General features: G+C 42.7%; 2 protein-coding genes across 11 annotated transcripts in view; one reads left to right on the top strand and one right to left on the bottom strand.

Moving 5' to 3' along the window:
* Positions 1-787: 787 nt before the first annotated feature.
* DLK2 (delta like non-canonical Notch ligand 2) lies at positions 788-20,345 on the bottom strand. Of its 10 annotated transcripts, none has more exons than XM_032216634.1 (7): positions 18,508-18,973; positions 16,416-16,557; positions 12,944-13,045; positions 8,004-8,073; positions 6,865-6,995; positions 3,460-3,604; positions 788-2,626 (listed from the first exon to the last, which is right to left on the bottom strand). In XM_032216634.1, exons 2-7 carry the CDS (start codon positions 16,426-16,428, stop codon positions 1,861-1,863), a joined length of 1,227 nt encoding a protein of 408 aa, XP_032072525.1. In that variant the 5' UTR covers positions 16,429-16,557; positions 18,508-18,973; the 3' UTR covers positions 788-1,860. The 10 variants fall into 10 exon arrangements, with proteins under 10 accessions (XP_032072525.1, XP_032072522.1, XP_032072526.1 ...); XM_032216631.1 differs by having other exon boundaries at positions 18,075-18,973; XM_032216635.1 differs by lacking the exon at positions 18,508-18,973 and adding an exon at positions 17,653-17,668.
* The window catches only part of TJAP1 (tight junction associated protein 1), an 83,882-nt gene continuing 81,085 nt past the window's right edge, over positions 19,413-22,209 (top strand). Inside the window, exon 1 of the mRNA XM_032216624.1 lies at positions 19,413-19,479. The gene's annotated coding sequence lies outside the window, so the exon portion shown is untranslated. The remainder of the gene's footprint in view (positions 19,480-22,209) is intronic.

Below are 22,209 nucleotides of genomic sequence, written 5' to 3' on the forward strand. Positions count from 1 at the left end.
ATATTTTAATTACTGTATTTATTTTATAAAGTTACACATTTATCAATTGTGTATTACAAAAATAATCTTTCCTTCAGGTTTTTTTTTTTTTGCTTAACTTAGGTATTTCCATGTACTAGGAACTTAGCCACAATCCTAAAGTGTTGACATATTTCTGCTGTGAGATGAGGGGAGCTGAGCAGTAATACATATTTATCAATTGTGTATTACAAAAATAATATTTCCTTCAAGTTTTTTTGCTTAACTTAGGTATTTCCATGCACACAACCTAGGAACTTAGCCACAATCCTAAAGTGTTGACATATTTCTGCTGTGAGATGAGGGACTTGAGTAGCCAAGGCCAACATGAACTTTCTACAAGCTCAGCATTTTATCTTGATAGAATAGAGAAAGTACTACTGTACTACTGAATGGAATGGAACAGATTGTATCATTCAACCCAAAGAGCATTATACAATATTTTCTGTTTAACTGCATCATTACCTTCACTATCATATAGAGAAGGTAAAGTAATTGATTGTATATTTTTTAAATCCTGTCATTGCCAGGTAAGGATTGGTTACTCTCCTACCTAAATTCCTGGAGAAGTATGGCCAATCAATATGACGGCTTCTGAGCTAAATGTACCAATGAAGTGACTTGCTGTAAGACAATTACCAATGTTCCCTTAGAAAAGGAACAGCAGATGGACAGGAACACTTGCTGCTGAAAACAGACAAAACTTAGCACAAAGACAACCATTCTAAAAAGTGGGTTTTGTATCTGGAACCCTAAAACTTTTGTTTCAAAATTTCAGCAGTTCTACCACCTCTTTTTTGATAGAATCCAACATAGATCTTGAGGCATTCTTCTCTCCAAATTTATAGCATGTACCTCTTTTCCTCTCTCCCATATACATGCACACTATGTGGAATCCTCCAACAATATAATTGTTTAATGTCACTCCTAAGTTCTTTCACTTAAGAACTTGCTTGAACAGAGTTCTACTTCCAATTTCATAGACATCCATCTTCTTTCTGGCAAGTGTGAAGGCTCAAACCAGATATCCAAGGCAAAGAATGGACATTTGCTTTGTTTTTGCTCCAGTTTGACACCATAGCTGAGGAAATGTGTTGCTGGATTGGTGAATGAACATGATATAAAATGAAAGTATTAACAAACCTCCTGAGATGATTTGGTATAATACAGAATCTTTCATTTGCAACTAAACAAACAAACAAACAAACAAAGAAAATGAGATAGAAGGGAAGGGAGAAGTAATAAAAATGGTCAGCAAACTGTCTCATGGCATTATGAGGCCCTTGGGAAGATAATGTCATTGGAAACACATAATGGCAGAAATGGTAGAAAAATTCAATATTGTTTGGACCAGAATTCTAGAGTCAGGGCATATCCACAGCAGTTTCTAAACTCTGAGAAGTAAATAGGCCATTTGAAATCTGCAAAGACTCTAAGAGTTATCAAATGCCTGAAGGCCTAACGAAGTTTCAGCTCCTACAAACTCTCCCGGCACCTTTGACGCCATTATACAAGGTAGGATATAGTCGGATAACAACCTTCTGATCCACTTGCTGCTTTCAAAAGGAGGGTTATCCTAGCCCAGGGTTTCCTTGGCTGCCTTGATGAGTTGAAGTCAACATGCTAATGGATTTACTGCACACATTCAAGAATTATTTTCTCAAAGCAGGATTTACTGCCTTGTGGACACGTTCCTTCATGCCAATTCACAGCCTTCAGTTCCATCAGAGCCATCAACGCTTTGGAGATAAGCAGCCAGAACTGACCCCAGACACAGCTGGAAGGATTCTCTTGAGTCGCCAGTGGGCGTTTCTAGATCAACCAGGCCCTGATTCTGGCTTCTTACAGCTCTGTTGTTTTCCTGGGTTCTATCAAGATTGTACTTAACATTCCCACTTGACATTCTTGGTCCTGAAGCTTCCTTGCAGTTTGGGAGGGGCTCTGACTTCTCCGGCGCCCCTTCTGCCAATTCTTCAGCAGCAGCAACACGGTCACTAAGACCAACAAAATAGTGATCCCCCCAAATACAAGCACTAAAATAAGCTGTGACTGACTCAGCCCTGAGTCCTGTTGAGTTACCACCTCTTTCACAGAGATTAACAGCCCATCATCATTTGATTTCTCGCTGTAGTTAGTGATACGCTTTCCAGTAACTATAACCTTGGCTGGCTCAGACTGGGTCATCCAAGGGTAACTGCTGGTTGTGCTTCCCAGAGCCCTGTTGTGGTCCTTGTCATCAGGCTGAGACTCAGTGATCCAGGTTGCCTCTGGAGCTTGGAGCTGACATGTTTTCCCAGAAAAGCCCTCGGGACACAAGCAATCAAAATCGTTGATGCGATCATAACACTTAGCCCCATTCGTGCATGGTTGGCTGGCACAATCATCAATGTTGATGGTGCAGAAACGTCCTTCAAAGCCAACCTGGCACTGACAGGAGAAGCGATTAATGCCATCGAGGCAGGTGGCGCCGTTGGCACAGGGACGCATGAGGCAGTCGTTGACATCAATCTCGCAATGTGCACCAGTGAATCCAGCCAGGCACTTGCAGGTGTAATTGGAAGCAAAGCCATTATCATCGTGGCACAATGCACCATTTTTGCATGGAAATCTGAAAAGACAAAAATCAGGGGAAAATTAAGACCCATCATGCTTTTTTTATTAGATTACCACAACCCCATAAAGTCCACTACAAAGTTGGAAGTTTCAATTTTCTCTTTGTAAAAGTAAAACTTTAGTCAATCTTTGCCCAAAGGTTACTGTTCTGACCTAGGCTTCCCGAGAGCATGAAGCAAACTCCTTGTCCTGACAAAATATCCCTTTTACTAATTTCCTGTGAATTATGCTCATTCACATCCAGCAAAGTCTTTCAAGGGAGAATTTACAGTCCCAGACTTTATTTGACTTAGAGAGCTGACAGGTCGATATCGGCAAAACTTGGTAAGGAGTCTCAGAGAGCCACGAACCAATTAAGTGAACTAATTGTCTCCTGCAAACTCCACTCCCCTTTTGCTCCTCTTTTATTTCCTCTGGGAGGAACATTCATCGTCCACCTGTGGCCTTACTCCCAAGTCGACTCCTGTTCTTTAGCTGCTCCCTTCATCTGGCAACTCTGCGCATGCGTACACTGGGAACAGGCTCCAGCTGTTTGTCTACCTCACTGATGTCTGACTCTGATGGCAGCTGATAACTGGCATACGGTTCTGGTCCCCTTTCTGCTTCTGACACAAAGGCCACATCAGAGCCATCCCCAGACTCCAGGACTGGCACATGTTCCTCCCCAATCTTCTCACTCTGAATCTGCTGCCAGCTTCGCTGGCCAGCCACAATAGTTACACATTTTCATTTACATGGCATTTTCTTGAAGATGTAAAATTCATTGTGACCAAAGCAGAGGAGCTCTGGTCTCAGATTATCTTCTCCTTTTTTACTAGGACTGCTCACCCTGCTTTCTCACACGGCCCTGTCTTCAGTTCACAGTCCTTTCCATGGAATCCTTCAAGGCACAGACAGGAATATTCTCCATCACGATCGTATACACACTCAGCTCCATTTCTGCACGGTGACTGATGCTCGCAGACATGAACATCTGAAATAATTAAAAAAAATAAAAATAAAAGATAGGTTTAAAACATATTTGAGCTTGATTGTCTCATGCCAATTTTAAGTCCCACTTTTAAAAAATATATTTTTACACTACAATCATTAAGTAGAATTTTTTAAAAAATACATCAAAAAGGATGAAGATCCCATAGAGGTCCATAGGGAGGTGCTTCATAAAAGTTACAGTTATTTGGCCATCTACCCAAGATTCATCTTTAGGAAGTCCTTGACCATATGTGAACCCAAAATTCATGCTTGTGAGACAATTGTTAGATGAGTTTTGCCCCATATTATGATCTTCCTTGTCACAATTGTTAAGTGAATCACTGCATTTCTTAAGTTAGTTGTTAAATGAACCTGGTTTCCCCATTGACTTTGCTTGTCAGAAGGTCGCAAAAGGGCATCACATGATCTCAGGAGATGGCAACTGTCATAAATATGAGCCAGTTGCCAAGAAGCCAAATTTTGATCATGTAACCATGGGGATACTGCAATGGTCATAAGTGTGAAAAACAGTCATATTTCACTTTTCCCAGTGCCATTGTATCTTTGAATGGTCACTAAACAAATGATAAGTTGAGGACTGCCTGTAATTTGACAATGGGTAGAAGTTTTCTTTTAATGAACTTGATCTCAAGAAAAGATGGTAAATATATTTATTTACTGATAACTGAGTAGTATAACATACTTAATGTCTGAAACAAACAAAATGACAATCGAGGAGGAGGAAAGTATAGAACTGAGTAGTTAGATCAAAAGGAAAAACATTTTCCTAAAATAATTTATTGTCTGGATTCCTTCCATCCTTCTTCATACTCAGAAGCTACTTTTTAATTTTCCTCTCAAACACCCCCCCCCCTGAAACCCACTCACACAATAACTAACCAACCTATAGTGGAGTTTAGATATGTGCTTTATCCGTGCTTTACACATTCTCAGAATGTAATAATGTCCCTCCCAAATAGGGTGAAATGTTCAAAGCATGAATATTGTTGACCCAACGGTGTGTCAAAGGGTAAACCTTGCAAGAGACGGAATGAAGTGGCAGCAATATTCAACAAAAACCACTTTTGCTAAATGGCCCCACTTATACTGAAACTGCTAAAATTAAATGGCTTTTTTTCAGAAGTACATTATCATTGTCTTTACCCTGCCTGACAAGGAGGCACCTATTTCTACTGAGGCTTGTATAGGTAAGGCCAGTCTGAAAGAAAGAGGACCAGAGGTGGTATTCAGCAGGTTCTGACCAGTTCTGGAGAACCGGTAGCGGAAATTCTAAGTAGTTCGAGAACTGGTAAATACCACCTCTGACTGGCCCCGCCACCATTTATTCTCTGCCTCTTGAGTCCCAGCTGATCAGGAGGGAATGGGGATTTTGCAATAACCTTCCCTTGCCACACTCACCAAACCATGCCCACCAAGCCATGCCACACCCACCAAGCCACACCCACAGAACCGGTAGTAAAAAAAAATTGAATCCCACCACTGAAAAAGTCAGTTGGTCTTACCTGAACTGCATGTTTCAAGGGTGGCGTGGGAGCAGTCACTGATGGGTATTAACATGGCCCATTTGCCCAAAGACTGAGGTAAATCTGAGGACGCTCCCTCTGCTCCTCCTTCTGACTCTCCAGATTAACTGATGGTCCAGTTAACATAGAACCTGGGAAGGAAGGGACAGCGACCACCCAACTCCCTCCAAGGTCCCTGACTGACCTGAACTAAGCCAACTCAGGCCCTGGCCCAGGGGGCACCTAACGGGCAGGAAGTGACTGCTCCCACTCACCCTCGAACATGCAGTTCAGGTAAGACCAACTGACTGTCTCCGAGGTGGGGCGTGGGAGGAGTCACTGATGGGACATACCAAAGCTAGATGTCCATGGGAGGGATCATTGGGCCTGAGTCTCTCGACTCGGGACCCTCTTCCCGAAGGATGCTCAGCTGAGGCATACGCATTTAGTCGAAAGTGCCTGATGAAGGTCGATGGAGAGGACCAGGCGGCTGCCCTGCATATGTCCTCGATGGATGCCTGGATAGCCCAGGTTGCAGAGGTAGCTGCACTCCAGGTGGAGTGTGCGGTGATGGTCCACCGGCACTGGCAGCCTACATGCCTTATAGGCCCTGGAAATGGCTAATCTTATCCGTCTGCTGATGGTGGTCAGGGATACCTTGGCGCCAGGTAAAATGTCTCCTTCTGGGCCGAAGACTGAGATTAATCTGGAGAGTTAGAAGGAGGAGCAGAGGGAGTGTCCTCAGATTTACCTCAGTCTTTGGGCAAATGGGCCGTGATAATACCCATAAGTGACTCCTCCCACGCCCCACCTCGGAGATGGACCAAGAACTCTAAGCAACTGTTGTCTTCTTAAAAGACACCCTTTCAAAGACAAGAAGACACTGCTAACAAGGCTATATGATTACTGAGATTTGGCTGAACTGCTACTGTTGTTTTAAAACTAAAGATGGGATAACTAAGGTCAGAAAGAATACAGATTCAGTTTTTAAAGCTGGGAACTAAATGGCCTAAAAATCCTAACCTAAATTTTAAAATGTAGGAGAAAATGCCTCGGGCTTAAACCTTGAGTCTGGCCCACATGCACAGGTAGTCCTCAACTTACAACCACAATTGAGCCCAGGATTTATGTTGCTAAGTAAGAAATTTGTAAAGTGAGTTTTTCCCCATTTTACAACTTTTCTTGCCATGTTTGATAAGTGAATCACTGCAGTTGTTAAACTAGTAATACGGTTGTTAAGTGAGTCTGGCTTCCCGATTGACTTTGCTTGTCATAAGGTCCCAAATGATGATCATGTGACCTCGGGACACAACAACCATCATAAATATGAACCAGTTGTCAAGTATCTGAATGTAAATCACATGACCATGGGAATGCTGCAACAGTCATATATGTGAAAAATGGTCATAAAAGTCACTTTTTTCAGTGCCATTGTAGCTTTGAATGGTCACTAAATGAATTGAGGACTACATGTACATAGAATTCAATTCGGTTCTTCTCTGCAGTTATGACTTCTTTTGTATCTACAGTAAAAGCTACATATCTTGCTCTAGCATGTCCTTGAATTTTTTGTAGTTTGGCTACCAAGTATGTGGTCAAGCTTCTGTACACACACACACACACACACACACCAGTGTAAAGCAGCATTATGTAAGAGTATCCACTTCCAATATGTGTGTTTCCATTGTCCAGATTTTATTTAAGATTTTTCCATCCTGCTTCAATTGGAGTAACCTACCTTTGTCACAGAACTTGCCAGCCCAGCCAGTTTGGCAAATGCACTGCCAGGGCTGGTGGCATGTCCCATGGCCACAGCCAGGCATTCTCACACAGTGTTCACAATATTTTCCCTCCCAACCGGGATCACATCTGCAAAAGAATGCAAGATCTGGATGAGCAGAGAAAATTCCAGTATACCATAGGCAGTCAAGGGTTTTCCTCCCCCCCTCTTCAATACTAAATATTGCAAGCTAAATCTTTTCCAATTCTATATGTAATCCATAATGTGTGTCTGATATGCATTCCTACACCTTACAATCTACTTTGAGATAAACAAAATGTTAAAGGTACTGAACTGGAATTCTAACTCTGATACTGATTTTCTCTCTGGCTTTGGTTAGTAGAACTTCTCATCTTCCATCTAACTTCTGCCTCAGAGAAGCAATCTGTTTCCAGTAAAAAAAAAAAAAGGGGGGGGTCTCAGTGCCTCTTCGCCTTTGCCTTCAACCTACTTCTACAGAATATGCCCGTTTCCATTTGAAGAATGTTCCAATGCCATTCAAACCAATATCCCACTAGTATATCAAATTGCCTGGTGGTCCATCTCAGGATCACCCAGCCAATAAATCTTCAACAGCCACTGCTGTCTAACTCAGTTTTAGTTGCTAATTATTACACCTTCATTTTTTTTAAAAAATTGTTTATTTATTTGATTTCTATAGCTGCCCATCTCAACGAGTGACCCTTGGCGGTCCATGTCATGACACATAAAAAACAAAACTATTAAAACAGTACAAAATAATATAGAATAGAAATGTAAATAAATGCACTCTTCTTATATCCAGAATTCTCATTTTCAAGGACTCACAGCTGATGTCAGCTCCACAGGCCTTCCTTCTCTTATGGGAATATCTTGCTATAAATATTTAAGCTAAGTCCTTCTCTCAACTTCTATTTATCAACTTACTGAAACAAAGTGGTTTTTTGGTGGGGTGTCTTAGCCTCTTTGGCTTCTGTGTCAGAATCACAGAAAGTCAAGCCTTCTTGTGACTGTCATATGCATTGTTACAATATATTATATTGAAAAGGAAGCAACGGCAGACAGAATGGAAGGCTACACAAAGAAAAAGCTATACGTGCATTAAAACAATTGTTTACCTGCATTTGCCATCCTTTTCACAGCTGCCGTGGGCCAAATTACAGTGGTCGCTGCAGTCATCACCTGCAACTTAGAACAGAGCATAGAACTTTATGAACAACAGAGCCAAGAATGCAGTTAACTACATCAACATTACAGTGAAAGTGTAAGACTGACATAATAGAAGGGATCCTTCTTAATACACACTGGTCAAATCATAAAAAACCTGGGATCCCAGTCTAAGATTCTTCATGGGTATTAAACTTCTATGTTGCTGAGAGTTGCCTCGGCAAGATGGGTGGCATAAAAGTTAATAATAAAAAATTTAAATGAATAAAATATAAATAAAATAAAATATTACAATCCATGAAAGTAGTGCCGGTTTATTTGAGGTTCTTCACTGACTTCATTGGAATAACTGCACGTTTATTCTTTTGCATACGGTCTTCTTTCTCACACAAATGGAAAAGCACTTAAGACAGAAGCTTTGTCAAAACCTATACTCCGTTGGAACCAAGATACAGAAAATTCCTTTTAATTTCAGACATGCTATTTTCAAATTCTGTGTATCTCATTGTATTTTCCACTGTATCAGACCATCTTCACCTATTCCTTTATTGTGTAGGTCTTGTGCGTTTATAATGTCAGTCTAAACATTTCCTCTGAAAGTTCAAGTCTGCAAAATCATATACATGGAAGGACATTTAGGTATCCAAATAAAAATTATTCAGTCTGCCCAGCCTGTTTAGCTAATGAGGGGGAGCCCACTACTACTTCGATAATTGGTTCCACCGTTGAACTATTTTTGCATTATAAAGTATTTTCTTAATGTTTGTCTTGTTCTGCCCTTCTTTAACTTCTGTTCCTTATTCTATGTCCTGCATTCTGGGTCATAGAGAACAGATCTGGACATTTTCCCATCCAGACATTCACAGTCTTCAAGGACTGAGGCCGCACTCCAACAGCATCACCTTTCTGGGCCAGGGTGAAAATATATAACTGGGTATCATCAACACCAATAATGCTATACCTCATGCTTTCAAATGACCTCACTTACTGGTTTCATGCAGATGTCAAAGAAGGTCAGTGAAAGACTTGATCAAATTTCACATTTCAGAAACCTAGAACTAAGCCTCTGTTCCCCAATCACCAATATTGACTGGAACCAGCTGCATAGGAAAGAGAACCACCACTGCAAATCAATACCTCCCATTCCCCAAAGCTGGACTAGAAAGATACCATAGTCAATGTTGTCAAAAGATCCAAGTGGACCAATATGGTTCTGCTATCTCCATCTCAAGCCCTCCACAGGTTTTCCATGGTGAAGTTTCTCTGAATCCAGTCAGCTTTGCTTTTCATTCTTCATCAAAGTACACAAGGCATTTCTTGTGCCAGTTCCTCTTTCACAACTCTAAAACCACAAACTCTACAAGACCTGTAACCACAAAATCCTCATGAGCATAATCCAATATAGAGCCCCTGTTATGTGCTCATTCCAAACTGCAGCAAAAGCCTCCACTGAATTATGTGCTAGAGCTTCATGGAAAAAAGGCAAGCTCCTACTGAAATTGCATTGGATCTATCAGTTGCTTAAGTTGCTTCATGAAGAGATCTCTATGAACAATTCTAGGGCCAGGGTAAGGGACTGTAATCAACCCCCAACTCCCAAATCACAATTCCACTGCCTTGAAAGAAAAAAATCCAATGTATGAGCCCCCATGGGCACATTTCAGAGACAGGACACTCTTTCCACAGGGTCAACCTATTCTACAAAGCACCTGAAAGCAGGACAAGAAGCAATGGATGGAATCTAACCAAGGAGAGAAGCAAACTAGAACTAAGGAGAAACTTCCTGACAGAACAATTAATCAATGGAATAACTTGCCTCCAAAAGTTGTGGGTGCTCCAATGTTGAAGGTTTTTAAGAAGAGATTGGGTGATAATTTGTCTGAAATGATATAGGGTTTCCTGCTTGAGAGATGGGGTTGGACTAGAAGACCTCCAATGTCCCTTCTAATTCTGTTATTCTGTTATAATTTTGCCCAACCAATTTTTCCTTAAAATCAGAACGACTGTAGCAATATAAGATTAGTCATCCACAGATAGCCAGTAACCCCAAGGGAGATCTAGTGTGCACAATGCAGCTGGTGGTGGTTAAGGTTTATATGTTTAATAATATAAGGTGATACCTGTCTTGGAGTTGCAATGTTACAAGACTGATTATAATTATTAAAAGAAAGTGATGGTGAGACCTTATCTGAGTTTTCACACTGTTAACCATTCAAAACCTTGCCTCTCCTGGATTCCCATCAGCCATCATGGAGAAGTGCAAACAGAGAAAGAAAAAAAGCACTATCTAGCAAGAATGGCTATTGCTCAGAATAACCACATCAACTAAAACTGAGAAATAGTCTAGAAACTGGCATGGATTCCTCCACCTTCAGTTCTGAGGCCACTAATATTTCCAGTTCTTTGCCCCATCACTTGAGAAAAGAATTAGAAGTGTTCCAAGGTGTGGATTTCTTTTTAATTATCTAAGTATCCCCAAGGCTGTAATTGAGCCATCCTCTGGTCCCATCTTTCAATTTTCTACCATTACTTATTTCCATTCTTTGTCTCCATCTTAGTTTCTTGTGTACAAAGCTACTCTGGCTTCTTTTTCATTGAGGGGGGGTTGATCATTTATTGTTAGGTACCTGTAGGCTATGCTAAAGTTTCCATCGGGAGAAAGCTAAGATAATGTAGAGAAAACTAAATAAGATATAATGTACTGATAACTATAGTATATTTTAAAATGGAAATCTAATTGTGTTCTAATTCTAAAATCTAATTGGTAGTAAATTGTGATGGAGGAAAAGGATTAATTAATCTTTCCTCTGATTGTCATTTCCTGCATCAAAACATCTTCCCCAAGCTGAGGTTTTCTCCACGATGAAGATAGTCTAGCAACTAGCAACTTTTTTTCAGATCAAAGTGTAACTTTAATAAGATTAAGTTATGGTATGAAAATATTGCAGGGGACAAAGTAAACAGTAACAACAAAACATTCAGATGAGATTCTCACAGCCCACATCTGATTTTATAGATTTTGTGTGTGTGATACACACACACACATACATACTGTATATATAATATCTAATAAATGATCAGAGTTCTCCTTTCCTGATCTATGGCAGAATTCAGGCATTTTATATATTTTTTATTGTTTTTAACTCTGTTGGCTTTTTTACTCTTATTTTATTTCAATTGTGAACCACCCAGAATCATGTATATGAGATGAGCAGCCTGTGTATTTACTAAATAAATAATAATGTAGCCTCTGTTTTCCATTCTTTATTATTTCTGGTCCTCGGGAATATTGTAAGGCCACCCACTGAGTGTCCAGTAGGTGTCACTGTCTACATTAAAACTTAAAATGCAAGGAGGCACAGTTCAGATGCAGGACAGCGGATACAGTAACAGAACAGACATCCTGAATGCCAGCCAATTCAAGTTAAACATGACTTCCATGTTTTCAATCCAAACTCATTCCAGATGCAAGCAGAGATTCATCACAGCGAAAGGCCAAAATAAGTGTTTCCATTCTAAAACATCCTCCAGCTATTTTCTCCCTTTATGTGAAAAGATTCAGGTGGAGAACACTTGAGAAAGTGTGTGAACACTTGAGAAAGTGTGTGAACACTTGAGAAAGTGTGTGAACACTTGAGAAAGTGTGTGAACACTTTCCTGCACTGTGTTAAGACTGTATTGGATTTGTTCAAAGGAAAAACATCTCCTATGGGTCCTAGGAAAATCCAAGGCAATCCTGTGCCACCATTTCCCAGGAAAAAATTGTTTTTTCCAATACTGTTTTAATTTTTCTGCAGTGAACATTTCTTGCCATAGGAAAGGTGTCACATCAATCTGTTACTAATATTACTGTGACGTACTGTGAGAAACAAGGCAATTTTCACCTGCAGCCCATCTACCAATCTAAAATCTTTCAATGTTTTTTATGATGGATTACTTTATCTTATTACTTTATCAAGAGCCGAGGTGGCGCAGTGGTTAGAGTGCTGTACTGCAGCCACTTCAGCTGACTGTTATCTGCAGTTCGGCTGTTCAAATCTCACCGGCTCAGGGTTGACTCAGCCTTCCATCCTTCCGAGGTGGGTAAAATGAGGACCCAGCCTGTGGGGGCGATATGCTGACTCTGTAAACCGCTTAGAGAGGGCTGAAAGCCCTATGAAGCGGTATATAAGCCTAACTGCTATTGCTATTGCCAACTTTATATTATTTTTATGATGGATTATAGTTGTGCGCTCCTTCCTTAACTCATACTGGGGTTTGCGTGTACCCAAACTCCACTAGTGCCCAATATCACATAAGGATCTCTTGCCCTGCTACCTTCGTGCTCTGCATAGCTTTGTATTCTACCCTCATTTGGGAAACAAATCTGAATAGCTCCACAGACATAATGCTTTCTTTGCCTTGTCCTTAAAACTCATTTGCCTCATGGTCCAAACTAGGGCTAGGCTGCTACGAGCTCACCCGGGTTCGGGAAAACCAGGGGTGAGTTGCTGCCAGCATTACTGCTGGTTTGGTGCGCGCTCAATTCAGTGTGCACGCAATTCAGTGCGCAAGCAATTTTGCCTCCGGAGCCTAGGGAAGGCGAAAATGCTTTCCCCCACCCCTGCTGTAGTGCAGGAGGCCGATTTGGCCATGCCCACCATGGCCATGCCACCCAGCAACTGGGCAGACAATCTGTTTTGGGAAGGAATCCCAACCTCAGCCAAATCCTGGATGCTAATTTGGTAAAGGTGCTTATTTGGCACCTGAAGTACAACCCTCTTCAAATGAGACTCACCCCTCACAGAGAGTTATATAAAAGGAAGGCCATGTGTACAGTGACAAAATAAAACATTCTCTTCTCTTCGGCGGCACTCTAGAGAGTTCAAGTGAATGTTTAGTTAATCCTCACCTTGGATGAAGTGGTGATGGGCCGCAAGGATCCAAAGCAAGGACATGAGCTGAAGACAGAAGCTCCTGAGCATGATCAGTGTGGCCCCACCGAGATAGTCACCTACAAGAAACAAAGATACGATCAGGATCCTGCTCTGCTGCCCTCTCTTGCAGCACTAGCAAGCCACCTTATAAGCCAAATAGTTGGATGGACGCAATGTTAAACATGTTAAAATGAGAAACCTTTAAGACTCAGCTTGCATATTGTGCTCCATAAGCAATCGAACCCATCCCTCTGACCTTTTCAAGCTTTTCTCCCCATTTACTTGGGAAGGGGTTGACAGCTCCATATCTATGAAAAACTAAGCCCTTCTTTAAAATCAAGGGCATACATCAGAGAGTGATTCTTCTGAAGGCGCTGTTCCCTACATATGTGTTCCAAAGTGAAATGCCCACTGTACTGAATAGATAACCCCATCTAGAGCTTTATTTAAAGTTAAAGTTGAAACACAGAAGAGTTCATGGGGTTACTTGGCTAATTAAAAGTGTAATCCTCTGCTGCCTGTTCAGAAATAGAACTCCCACTGTTTTCTGAGCAATTCTGACAATTTCTCCATCTCCGGCAATACAAGGACACTTAATGGGAGTACAGTTTACAATTGGACAATGAATTTAACCATGTTGCTGTTTAGTCACAGCTATTCCTACTGCTTCATGTCTCCGGCAGAACAGCCCAATGGTTATTTTCAACTGCTGTCTACCCTTCTGAAGAAATGTTTGTTTTTTTAATGGTTGGATTTATTTATTACATGTGCATCCCTTTTATAGTGAAAAATTGGAAAACCCTCATGTTAGGGGATATTGGTCTGATATGAGCAATGTTAGCTTGCTCCAACTTGCAAACCTTCAGATTATTAAAGCATAAGTCTTTCGATATACTATCTGGAGAGGCAGGAGTTAAGCCAAAGACCTTCCTTCTAGGAAGCATGCATGTTCCTACTCTGTTTAGAGCGCATGCGCTAAATTAAGCTCTACCCCGAAAATAAGCCCTCCCTGAAAATATTGCAACACAGCCACAGCCATGAAGTGACCATGCTCGCCGCCTCCTGCACCTTAAAAATAATAAGACCTCACCCAAAATAAGGCCAAGTGCTTATTTCGGGGGTCAAAATAAAATAAGACCCTGTCGGTACTAAATGTCAGCTTTTCCCTTTCTTCCAACTACCTCCAATCAACATACTTGTGGCTATTCTATAGTATTATTCATGCCAGCAAAAGTGGGAAACTTGAAGATCCAACAATGCAGGTGACCCAAGCTACTCTTTGACACCTGTAAATCCTCACTGATCACACCAGGTGAAGAGTCATGATACACTGCATCAAGAAAGACTCCAAATAACTCCCCAAAGACCAGTTTTATTTTTTTTAAAGCAAAGATAACTATGGACAAATTTCCTCTGCTCCCTTCCCACCAAAATCACAGCTCATCCTACATGTGGCAGATACACCTTTTTTGTTGCATCATGGCTGTCCCTCTTCTTTTTCTCCCCCATCATTCCCAATACACGGTGAGTATGGACCATATCACTGAAAGAAGAGACACAACCTCTTCTCTTCAATCTTGGAACAAAACATAGCCTGCTATAACATTTTAACCTTTCTTCAAATTCTAGGGTAACCTCATAGATTGCACATGTTCACACACACACACACACACACACACACACACAAACACAAACACAAACACAGACACACTTATTGGTTTAACATTTATTCCCTCTTTTGGCAGGGCCAGACAAATCTTTTTCATCCAGAGGGTGCATTTTTTTAAAAAAGGGTCTGTCGGCTAAGGATTATAGATAGAATAGCAAGGATATATTACTATAATTAGAGTTGCAGAAGTAGAGTTTTAGGCCTCATTTTTCATATTGGGAGAACCAAGGGCAAAAGAGTTTTAAGCCCAGTAAAAATTTAGTGAACCAATTTTAGTCCTTGTTTTATGAAATAGATATAAGAATAAATATATACGGTAAGTTTTTAGGACACTAAGAAGAAGGGGCTGGGGTCTTGCAGTCATGTCATTCACCCTGGCTGCAGGGATAGTCTTATTCACTAAAGGTGTGAAATAGATGCTGAGGATAAGGAAGAAAAGTGGCGAGATTAGGATGTGCCCACCTGTGACTCTTAAAATAACCACCTCACATTTGAAATAAAGATGCTGAACCATTGTTGCTATTAACTAAATGTAAAGCAGCAAGTCCAGTCAATTTTTGTGTACAGAACAGAGGAAGCACCAGCTGCTCCTTTGTTTTGGGTGGAAAACAAAGTCCCCCACCCACATTCTCTCAGCACTTTCCCCAAACTACAATCCCAAAAGTCACTGTAACATAGCTACAGTAAGTAAAACTTTTGTTGCTTTGTAGTGATGATAGAGCTTAAGGCAATATGAAAAGACAAGAATATAATTACAAGCCTATTGCGCCCATTTCAGAATTGTTGATCTCATGAAGCTGGATGTATTCTTGTTGAAAAGATATTCTGGGTGAGTTTACAATAAAGATTCCATGCATGTTTGATTATTAAAGGATGTTATTTTTATGAGCCTACATAGAATTCTGGTCACGTTCTGCTGAGGGTAACCGAACTCTACCATTTCCCTAAAATCCTATTGTTGTTCCAATTGGCTAGCAGATTGGCTTTCATTTCTTATCCTGAAGTATTATGTCGTGGTGTAGTGTTTTGTGCTGCTGAACAGCTGCTGCATATCAGGGAAGGGCAAAATGATTCCTGTGAATCTTATAAAATAATTTATGGATTAAGGATGAACAGTTGGTAACCAATTCCTTTTGAGCTATTAGGACCCCAGCTGAATGCCACATGTCATTGAAAAGGTCATTTCTCCCCTCCATTCCCAATAAAGTCTTCAAAGCAGAGATATGACCTAAGTCACCAGCAATCATAAATCAATTATTTTTTTCTAATTGTTTCCCCCCCCCCCCCATAAAATGTATTAGAAGCTACCCTGAACCATTTTGAAAGTTCTTCACAACTTTCATTGTAGGAGACCTGAGTTAGTCCATCGTCACCAAAAATCATAAAGAATCTGGTAGCATCTTTTCAAAGTAATAAAATGTTAAAGTTTTCTCAGTATCACTTAAATCATGTTCTCAATTTTGCTACTTCAATCTCTGTTTAATGATTTGGGAAGACGTTATTCCTTTCACAGGAAGCTAATAAAATTCCAAATGAATCTTTTCATTTATAACTAGTTCAGGCCTCTCCAACCTTGGCAACTTTAAGACTTGTAGACTTCAAATTCCAGAGCAAAGCTGGCTAAGGAACTCTGGGAGTTGAAGTCCACAAGTCTTAAAGTTGCCAGGTTCAGTTGCCCCTGAACTAGGTGGCTTCCCTGAATTAGCTGAATTTGGAGTCCCTAGGAGGGTAAAAAAAAAATACTTGTGTACATTTCTGGATTATAGGTTATGCAATACCATTTGAAATCATATGGTGGGGTCGCTCATCACTATGTACAGCAGTTACTGAATCAAGAATTCATCAAGAAACTAGATAAGTAGCTGATTTCTCTGCTTCCAATATTTTCAACTGATCCTTTAGAGTTGATAGACTGACCACCTAGAAAGGACAGATCAGAGAAATTAGCACTGAGATAAGTGTTTTTTTTTTAAAGCAGAGATCTATATGTTATCCTAAAACATGGAAGCAATTTCTGCTGCTTTAGAATGGGGCTCTTAGATCTGAGTTTCTAATTCCATGCCCCAGGAGAGGAACAAGCATTATTCAAATTTTACAAAGGCAAGATTGGCCAAGTAACAAACAAACTGTTAGGTAGAATTGGTTATCCTTCTATACTAGTGGTTCTCAACCTGTGGGTCGGGATCCCTTTGGGGGTCCAACGGCCCTTTCACAGGGGTCACCTAAGACCATCGGAAAACACATATTTTCAATGGTCTTAGGAACTGAGACACCAATTTTATGGTTGGGGATCACCGCAACATGAGGAACTGTACTAAAGGGTTGCGGCATTGGGAAGGTTGAGAACCGCTGTTCTATACCCTGTATGCATATGCAGGCTTCTGATGTTTAAAGCCTACTGCTAAAAAGCAACGTGGCTTTGTTTAACTGTATTGCAACTTTATTTATTTATTACATTTGTATGCTGCCCATGTCCATAAGGCAACTTCCAACTTAGCTGGACAAAAAGGCAACTTGACAACGACCCTGTTCCCCACCGCCCCGGCACTCCCCATCCCGACAGCATAGGCAGAGTTGACCTCGCCTCCGTTTGAGGGTACTTCGCTTCAAAATTGCCTTTTCTGGCAGGGCGGATTGTAATAGACCGCTCTTCTGCCTTAACCTCTTAGCCCAGCAAGAGAGATGAATGCACAACCTCATTCAGAGGCAGCGGAGAAGCTCCCCCACCCCAAAAAGGCCGCCTGTCTATGCTGGCCACATCCTCTGCCTGATGCCTCCAGCGGCTCCGCATCGCCTGGTCCCTTCTCCGCCCGGCTCGCCTACGGATTCCCGCCGGCCGAGAAAGAGGCGCCTCTCCGGAGGGCAGCCGGAGCCACGGCGTAGCACCCCTCCCCAGCAGCCCCACGTGCTCCTGCCGCCGCTGCCGCCGCCTGGCAGGCGAGCCTCTCTGACAGCCTCTTCCCGAGAGCCCCACCCCAAGGTAGGGCGGCAGACCCTTCCCAAAGCCACAGTCACCTCCGCTCCTTCCAGGTGTGGAGGGGAAGAGCGCTCTCGCCCAGCCGCCGCAGCGCACAGGCCGAGGACTCTCCCGCCGCCAGCCGCCATCCAAACATCCCCACCCTCGCCCCAAAGAGCAACCTTCTCCGACCGCGCCTGCCTCCATTTGCAGGGCAGAGTCCGGTGTGCCAGCTCTCCCTGAAGGCAGCCCCCCCTCCCCATCTCCCGCTGCCTTTGCCGCCTGGCTCCTCGTGCGCCGTGGGATCCTCCCTCCCATTTCAGACCTACCTTTCTTTCCCGGCAGCTCTTTTCCCCCAATTTCCCCAGATCCCTTCCAGGCCACCCTGGCTCCCCCGCTCCTCTCCCTTGCGCGCATCCCTCCCCTCTCGGATGCCCCCACCCCGCCCAAAAGCAGACAAACAACTTCCCCTTTTCCTCACCTCGGCGATCGCGGCGGCTCCTTGCTTTCACCCCCCCCCCCGGGCCGGGGGCGTGCCTGCTGGCCTCTCTCCTTGCTTCGGGACTAGCGCGGGGATCGGCGAAGGGGGGCTGCCATGCCCTGCCCTGCCCGGGCACGGAGGGTTCGGGAGGCGCGGCGAAGCTGCCTGCGAGCCTCCCCGCTCCTCCGGTTGTTGCTCCTCCTGCTGCTGCTGCGGCAGCCGCCACCGCCGCCGCTGTTGCTGCTGCCGCCGCCGCCGTGCGCGCTCAGGCCGGCTGCCAGGGGCTGCGTGTGGCTACACATCCCTGCTCCCTCCCTGGGACATGCCGCCTCCCGCAGCTCGACGATTGCGAGAGGAGGGAGCCAGGAAACCCAAAGCCCCCAAACCGCAGGCGGTGGACGTTTCTCTCCCGCCCAGCCCGATCACCTCTCACCTGCGACTCCTTTAGCCTATGCTGGGGGAGGGAGGGGAGGGAGGGGGGAAGAGAGCGCGGAGGAGAGACGCCTTTCTCCAAACCGGAGTAGGATTGGCGCCTCCTCCTCCTCCTCCTTCCTCCCGGCCAGACCAGCAGTTCTTCTCCCGCGTTCTCGTCCCAGCGTGCAAATTGCCCCGGCCGTCGCTCTAGCTCGCCGAGTGGCCTCCCCTTCTGCGATTCGAATTCAGGGCTTCCAGGATTGACCCGAGACTCCGCCGTCCATCGACAATAATCTTCGGCCTTTCTAAAGCCTTCGCCTATTTTTGGGGTTGCCTTTGACTTAAGCGTTTGCGGTTCACCACATGTGCAGGGTATATAGTCCTAAGGAAGGTAGGTTGGAATGCACGAAAGCTGATGTGAGATTTGTTGGAAAGGTTTCATGAGCCATTTGCAGATGGCACCCGACACACACACTCCCAGTCAGTCCCTATAGCCACTCCAGAGCAAGTTACATGTCATTCAGTTCTGCTAGCAAAAAAAAAAAAAGCTTGATGTTTATTAAACTTCAGCAAACATCAAGAGTCAAAAGCCAAGCAAACACTAAGGAGAAAGAGATATGAACAGAGATAAAAGGATAGACAGCTTAATATCAAGAATCTATGCTATTTATATGTATACTATCAAAAGGTCCAGAGCTTTTCAGAGCCATGGAAAACAATATTGTGGGTCATTACTATGGACAGACCTAAAGTCCTTTGGTCATTCATTTTATGTACCCAGCGGAACAGATCAGAGATAGAAAATAGGATCCCAGGTGATCCTGCCTCTATTCTGCACCATGAATTTGGTGGACTGGGATAATGTATCCAACATTCCTTTTCTCATCAGCTCTGTGCCCAAATTGTACGCCATTCACCATTGTTCCGAGCACTGAGTGTTGCTGCTGCTGACTATCAGAACTTAAGAAAGTGGTCCCTGGGCAGTACCTTGGTAAGCGCATCTCCACCATATTGTCCATTGAGCAATCTATTTTTCTTGCCCCTTTTCATGTGTGTTCTTCTCATAGTGCAGATTAACGTCTGAAGGCTTCATGTTGGCTCTGGACTGCTTTTTTTGTCTGCAGTTCTTAAATATGCCATTTCGACTTTCAATAATGTGGTTGGATCTTTTATTTAGAATCTAATAATAGCTCCCTGCATGCTGGTTCTGCCAAGCAATATTTAGCTTTTGTAGATGATAAGACCACCATGCTTTGTTTTTTACTATACTAGGCAATGGGTGGAACTCATTAAAATAATTGTACAATATTTTGCACCTGATTTTTCATCATATAGTGCACGGGTGTCAAACTCGCCATGTCACATTGCCGTCGTCATGTGATGTTTCGCGATGTTTTTCCCATTCACCGAGCTGGGGTGGCCGTGGGCTGCATGTGATGCATCCAGTCCACAGGCTGACAGTTTGACACCCCTGATATAGTGTATCCAAAATGTTTTGGATGATTAGTTACCTACAGATTAAAATTAAAGTCCATAGTCTCTGTTAACTATTTGCCTAATCTTTTTACACCTGTCCAGTCCTATGTGAAGCCTACTTACAGTTGCATTGCATGTAGCAGTAGCTATTCTATAGCTATCTTACACTGCTTATTGCTTACCATCTTGCTCCATTTTTGCACCTCTGCAGCCAGCAGTCTTTGTACTTCTTTCTATGAATTGGGATCAGGTACATCACTTGCTCTAGTTATGTTGCAAATTCTTTCAGATAGAATTAAAAAGAGTCCAAAGATCTAAATCCTAATTCTAATTCTTGGTCTGACCGTGTGTCAGAAGCCTCTATTCCAGTAGAAGAGAATGTATGTAGCTCAAAGTTGAACTGTAGAGTCCTTTTTGAGCATGGTTGTTTGCTTTCAGATATTTCATTATCTGACTAGGTAAATATCATCAATGCTAGTGAGTGTGGGATTTGCTCCAGGGATGAACTTCAGACAAACTATGAACCAGTAAACAATACCCTAATTGAAGAGCTACCAAGGAGAAAAACACATTCTGACCAACACTAGCAGGATAAGTTATTAAAACAGTAAGCAGTGATTAACAGAAATATATATTGCTATTTTTTTCAAGCTAAAAACACATGGACAGCCCTCCTTCTCAAGACTGCAGAAAGCCTCATTAGGTACCTTTGGTGATGAGTGGCCCTCCCTCTAAATCATAATTATTAAAAGTCAAAGTCACGTCTTTCTATCATTTCGGAGCAGGGAATATATATATTATATTATATATATATATTATAATATATATTTGTATCCCAAAAATCAGCTGGAGGACGGGAAATGCATGTACATGCACGGTGGAGCTGAGCTGGGTGATGGCTCACGTGCCCGCAGAAAGGGCTCCACGTGCCAGCTGTGGCACGCATGCCATAGGATCGCCATCAGAGGCATATGCTGAACAACACAACCAATGAGCCAACCAAAGACACAATGTATGGGATAGACTCTCCCTATCCAGGTGTGAGATTCCACAGAAGGTCATGAAGAATAACAGGGCTAAGATGCGGTGGGATTTCCTGCTCGAGATAGGCAGGTAGGTACTAGCCAATCAACCAAGGATTGTGGTAATAGACAAGGACCAGAAGACAGCAGTGGTGATAGACATAGCAGTGCCAAATGACAGAAACTTGAGGAAGAAGGAGTATGAGAATCTGGGGAAGTACCTGACAGAGGAATTTAAAAAGATATGAAAGTAAACACCAAAGTGATCCCGATGAGGATAGGAGCATTTAGGGCAGTGACTCCTAAGCTGGGAGAGTGGCTTCAAGAGATCCCAAGATTAACATCAGAGCTCTCTGTCCAAAAGAATGCAGTGCTAGGAACAGCTAAGATACTGCACAGAACCCTCAAATTCCTGGGCCTCTAATTCTAATAGAGGACCCAAGATTGAGGAATACATATACACTATCCATAGGGATAACAGGGGACTTTATTTATTACAACTCAAGGCAGTGAGCATACCTAATGCAGGTAGTCCTTGACGTACAACCACAATCGAGCCCAGCATTTATATTGCTAAGTGAAAGATTTGTTAAATGAGTTTTGCCCCATTTTACTACTTTTTTTAGCACATTTGTTAGGTGAATCACTGCACTGTTAAGTTAATAACACAGTTGTTAAATGAGTCTGGCTTCCCTGTTGACTTTGCTTGTCAGAAGTTTGCAAAAGGTGATCGCATAACCCCAAGACGCTGCATCCGTCATAAATATGAACCAAGCATCCGAATCAGGGGTGGTATACACTTATCTTCCCTACCGGTTCACAAATGTGAGCAGTAGATCCTTCTGCACATGCACTTTTGGTGAAAAAATGGCCTATATGGGATGCCGTAGAGCTGGGCATGATCTGGTCCGAACTGGTAGAATACATCTCGGATCTGAATGTAAATCCTGTGATCATGGAGATACTGCAACAGTCTTAAGTGTGAAAAATGGTCACAAGTCACTTTTTTCAATGACGTAACTAAATGAACTGTAGTAAATTGAGAACTACCTGTACTCCTGCCACCTACTTTCCCCCACAAAAACAACCCTGTAAGGTGGGTTGGGCTAAGAGAATTATTGGCCTAAAATCACTGGTTTTCATCCCTATGGGAAACCTACAACTGTCTCCTGGTTAATAAAAGCACATTATGGCCCTACTCCAGGGCTGGGTTCCTGCCAATT

Source organism: Thamnophis elegans, chromosome 4, assembly GCF_009769535.1.
Source record: "Thamnophis elegans isolate rThaEle1 chromosome 4, rThaEle1.pri, whole genome shotgun sequence".
In the NCBI taxonomy this organism is placed as follows: Eukaryota; Metazoa; Chordata; class Lepidosauria; order Squamata; family Colubridae; genus Thamnophis; species Thamnophis elegans.